This window comes from Nicotiana tabacum, chromosome 4, assembly GCF_000715075.1.
Source record: "Nicotiana tabacum cultivar K326 chromosome 4, ASM71507v2, whole genome shotgun sequence".
In the NCBI taxonomy this organism is placed as follows: Eukaryota; Viridiplantae; Streptophyta; class Magnoliopsida; order Solanales; family Solanaceae; genus Nicotiana; species Nicotiana tabacum.
This window is the reverse complement of record NC_134083.1, coordinates 135,547,103-135,552,195: the sequence shown is the minus strand read 5'-3', so window position 1 is coordinate 135,552,195 and position 5,093 is coordinate 135,547,103. Positions and strand designations below refer to the sequence as shown.

At 34.9% G+C, this 5,093-nt stretch overlaps 1 protein-coding gene across 1 annotated transcript; it reads right to left on the bottom strand.

The window, feature by feature from the left end:
* Positions 1–1,397: 1,397 nt before the first annotated feature.
* On the bottom strand, positions 1,398–4,850 carry LOC107816764 (zinc finger protein WIP2). Its single transcript, XM_016642503.2, has 2 exons — positions 4,115–4,850; positions 1,398–2,377 (listed from the first exon to the last, which is right to left on the bottom strand). The coding sequence occupies exons 1-2, from the start codon at positions 4,757–4,759 to the stop codon at positions 1,940–1,942; spliced, it is 1,083 nt and encodes a 360-aa protein (XP_016497989.1). The 5' UTR covers positions 4,760–4,850; the 3' UTR covers positions 1,398–1,939.
* Between the last annotated feature and the right edge of the window lie 243 nt (positions 4,851–5,093).

Below are 5,093 nucleotides of genomic sequence, written 5' to 3'. Positions count from 1 at the left end.
CACCTCAAAAGCTGATTGTTTTTTGCAAGATGAAAAGCTTATATCAACAGCAAATTGGTTGGGAAATATACTCTACCTGTCTTGTTATCCAGTGACCTATATATGCCTAAGAAAAACACCCATTATTTCAGATACTTTTTTGTGGACTTACTTAAAAAAATAAAAAATAAAAATAAAGAAACTAGCAGGGTATAAGAGACTCATAAAATAATTCAAAGATAATGAATCATTAAAGGGGAAGGAAGAAAAGATTTCCCACTTGGATCATCCTTATAATTGCATGCATGCATAATCATTATTAAATGTAGGATACAAATTTTATTGCTGGTTTAGTTTTCTTTTTATCCTTTTCTTTCTTACTTTTATAGACAGATGATTTTTGGCTAGATCATTTCAGTTAAACTAACATCATGAAGAGAAAATTAAGCTAATCTTGATCATCCATTCACCCTATATATTATTTGTCCTCTGATATAAAAATATTTATATTGACGAAATATGTAACTTATCAATAGTTAATCGTGCAACCTTAAACAAAAACCGTGCGACCCCATTATTAAGTAAACTATTCTTTTGAGTTTACTTATCATATGTGGAATGATCAATGAAATATTTACACTCAAACGGAAATTTGTTCCTTTTTTCAGCAAAACGGAATTTGCATTTGATGGACAAATTTGGAGCTCAGACTTTCCATTAAGTAGCGAATTGATAGGAAACTCTAGTCGACCGGATGGCAGAGACGGAGCCAGAATTTAAATTTTATGGGTTCGGAGTTTTAGATCTCTTGAGCTATTAGGTTTAAATTAATAATTTGGACAAAAGCTACCAAAATTCGACCAAACCACTAAGCGAAGAGCTAGCTAGCTAGCTCCGCCCCTTCCGAACGATATCCAAGCCCCTTACAAACAAGGGGTGGGAAATTGTATGGCCGGATCCAGGTCATATATGTATCAAATCAATAAATACATGATATGTGTGATGATTCATGGATAAGTTTCTTCCAAAGAAAACACTTCTAGTTTTAATTAACTTAATTTCTTGATCTCACGCTGACAAAATATGTGACTTGTCTGCAAGAAATTTCCTAATGATATAGCTAACAAAATTCTTGTCATCTCTATGGGTATTGATGCTTCATTTGTTATCATTAAAATTTCTTGAATATAGTTATGCATAAAAAATTAACCTAAGTATTTGGCGTTGGACATTAAGTCCCACATATCTTACATGTTTCATGGAGATAGTTTTCCCATACTTTACGGGGCAGTGTTTCCCATGTTCATTGCCCATATGGTTTTATTTCTGCGAAATCCTAGATAGGAAAGTAAAGTACTACCATGATATGTCCCCAAATAAAAACTTTAGTCCTCACTCATGAGAATTCGAGCAATCAATTACTCTAAAAGGTGAATACAAATTGACAACACTCATTGAGCAAACAGGAAACTAGTGCAATAACGAAGACCACATTAAATCATTGTCACAAACGTACCTTGATTTGAAACCAAAAGGAAAAAAAATATTTACATGTACAAAAGCTAGCTAAGATCTTGGTTAATTAATTAGCACAAACTAGCTAGAGAAATAGACTGAATCATTTGCTAGACTAGTAACTAGAACTCACTTCATATACTGCTCTAGTCATTAGAGGAGCTAAGATTTTCACAGTATAGACTCATTATCTTGTTCAACTTCAGATGCTGCACAAAATAGCTAGTGAAATAGACCGAATCATTTGCTAGACGAGTTACTAGAACTTACTTCATATACTGCTCTAATTAGAGGCGGAACTAGGATTTTCATAGTATAAACTCATTATCTTGTTCAACTTCAGATGCTGCACAAAATAGCTAGAGAAATAGACTGAATCATTTGCTAGACGAGCGACTAGAACTCACTTCATATACTGTTCTAATCAGTAGCGGAGCTAGGATTTTCAGAGTATAGACTCATTATCTTGTTCAACTTCGGATGCAGGATCTTCCTCCTCTTCAAAATTATCAATGCCATAAGCTCCATGACCTTGACCAAAAGCCTTGATATGATCTTTAAGAGACCTCTTGTGCTTAAAATCAGATCCACAAATGCAATACCAAAGCTTGCCACAGTTCTTCTCATGTGTTCTCCAATCTCCTCTAACAGCAAAGGCCTTTCCACATTTCCTGCACATAAAAGGTTTAATTCCATGCTTCCTTTTGTAATGTGTTTGAAGTGTTCTGAAATCTTTCAATGGCTTTGCCCTTGGATGATCAATGTTGTTTCTGCAGCCAGGAGTGCAGCAATAACAAGGAAGCCTCAGCATCCCTGTTGGTTGAGTTCCCCTTAGTGATTCTGGACCTTTTCTGTATTGAGAGCCATGCCCCCACATATGCATCTGCAGCATATAAAAAACATATTCAGAGGCACATAATAATTAATAAAGTATTTCTCTGACAGTTTAAGCAGAGGTGAATCTAGGATTTGAACATTGTAGTAAATCATTTAACTCATATACATGGTCCAAGCCAAATCTACTAGGTTGAGATGAACCCATATATAAATAACACATTACAGATGAACCCATATATAAATAACACATTACAGTCGCCCTTAGTTTAAGCTTTTAAATGAGATAATAACACAGTTTTAATATGGTAATAGAGCCAGAGACGTATCTAGGTTAAGGGGTATGGGTTCACGTGAACTCATACTCCTCTCCCTAAACCATGTATAATAATGTCATATTTTTTAAAATTATTTAAATATATATGTGTGCACTCATGCTCAAAGACTCCTATGATGCAATTATTATTGGGTGCACCTTTATAAGTGAGGTTGGCAGTTCAATTGCCACTCCAAACGATCTTGTTTTCGGTACGGAGTAATTTTGAACTTATAATTTCAAAAGTGTAGTGGGTTTATCATGGTAAGAGACTAAAGTTAAACTTGTCAAGCGTAAATTCTAGATCCACATGTTCACAACAGTGCACCCATCCTCTTGAAATCCTGAATTCGCCTCTGAATAGAGCAATGAAAACATGGATGCAAGGCTTATATCTTTGGCCCATAATAACACAGTTTGAAGACGTGATTAAGTAAAAAACGTGTATTTTCTCTAACAAAATAAGCTTTTAGATGAGTTAGAAGGAGCTGCATAACATACTTAACTCAAGTAGCGTGATACTGCATATATTACCATAAGGAACCATGTCCTCTTGTAATGCAACAGTACCAACATTGATCATTCTCGTTTGACCAAAAAAATGGAAAAAAAAAAAAGGAAAGAAAAGAGAGAAGTATTTTCAAAATAGGTGCAAATCTCCTGTGTAAAAATATAGAAAGATAAAGGTGCAAAAATTTAACATTAAATACGCCTGCCAAACAGTGAGAATGAACATGTAGCTGCTCATTTGGTAACTTCTGAAAAGCTTCTTTACATGAACAGTAATATCCTGAATGAGCAATTTCAAAAGAATTCAGAGTTTTACCCTAATTAGCACAGTAGAATTTTGGGCTTATTATATCAAGAGAGAGTTTTCAAGGAAATTGAAAAGCTGATATTGTAATTTTTCCTTTTGTTTTTTCCCTCAGGAGGGGTTGAAATCTTGAAGTCATAGGTAAGAAAAAAATTGACATCTCTTTTGGCCGCAGACTGTAGGTCTTTAAAGGACAAATTGAACTGAATCCTGAAAATATGGGAATAGTTCAATAGCACAGATTTCAGGGTACTAATTAAAAGCAAAAAGAACATCGCCCAAGTCTTGTTCAATCACATAAATGAAGTTTACTGACCATCTTCTTTCTTTGGATCTGGTTGTACACTCAAAATCTCAAGCCCCAAAACACAAGAAAATCCAATAAGATGTAGAAATTTGAGATATATAGTTATTCATTTTCTCCTATCCAGAAAAAGAAAAAGATCAAGAACATCGTCTCTCTGATGTTCTTGATATATAAGAGCCCGATTGCAAAAATATAAAAACAAATAAATAAAACAGACACCACCAAGGCCTATAGTCTAGTTGTACAGATCAAAGTCGCTGACACAGTAGATGTGAGTTCAATTCTCACTGTTTCACTTCTCCCTAAAAAATTTAGAAAAACAAAAGAAATGGAGGTTTTGAGAACTCACTTGCATGTTGTTGTATCTATTGAAAGTCTTGAAGCAAACAGGACAAGAGAATTGAGTAGGACCAATAAGAATCTGAGAAGGAGTGGGAATCCAATACTGTCCCTTGTTGAGTCTTGTGTTTATCATATTCATGTTCATATTGGTAACATCATTATCAAGATCATGATAAGTTTCTTCGTCTTCTTCTTCTTCATTTCTATTAGAAGAGAGAATAGAAGCCAGATCAGCAGCACTAGGGTTTGGTAGACCAATATGAAGTGCTACAGTAACATCAGTTTCATCTTCTTCTTCTTCATCATTTTCACGAGCAGCAGCATCATTTTTAGTACTACGATCATCTCTAGCTTTATTGATATCCACATCCATAGTAGAAGTGCAACAAGCTACTGGTTCTTGAACTACTACTTCATCATGTTTTATTGGACTTAAGCTGAGGAGAGGGAGGGCTTCTTTCAAAGGAGGAGAAGGAGGAGTAGGAGGATGGTGAGAACTACTTTGATAATTAGTTGAGTAGAAGTTGTGAAGGAAATTAGGAGGAGGTTTAGAGTTAGAGGAAAGAAAATGGTGAGTACTATTAGGGTTGAATTTGAGCCAATATTGTTGTTGGGAGTTGTAGAAATTTGGTTGATAGTTAGGGTCAGTCATGGTGTCAAAAGCATAGATTGGGAGTGGGGAGCCAAGGAGGAGCCTTCTTGTTGGTTAGATGTTATATGCTTTTATATATAGAGAGAGAGATGGGAAGAAAGGGCATTAGGAAATTGATAGATGTGGTTTTCATGGTCATCACAAGGGGGGGTCCTTAGCTTGTTGGAGATTGATTACTGCACTAACTAATGGAAAAGGTAAAGGTAAAAGTAGTTACCTAATTGAAAATTGCGAATTACTGTCTCAACACAGTATAATAGTCTTTACACCCTTTTCTACTTTAACAACATACTAAGTATATTTTCACATATGATATCTGAAGAGGATAGTGTAT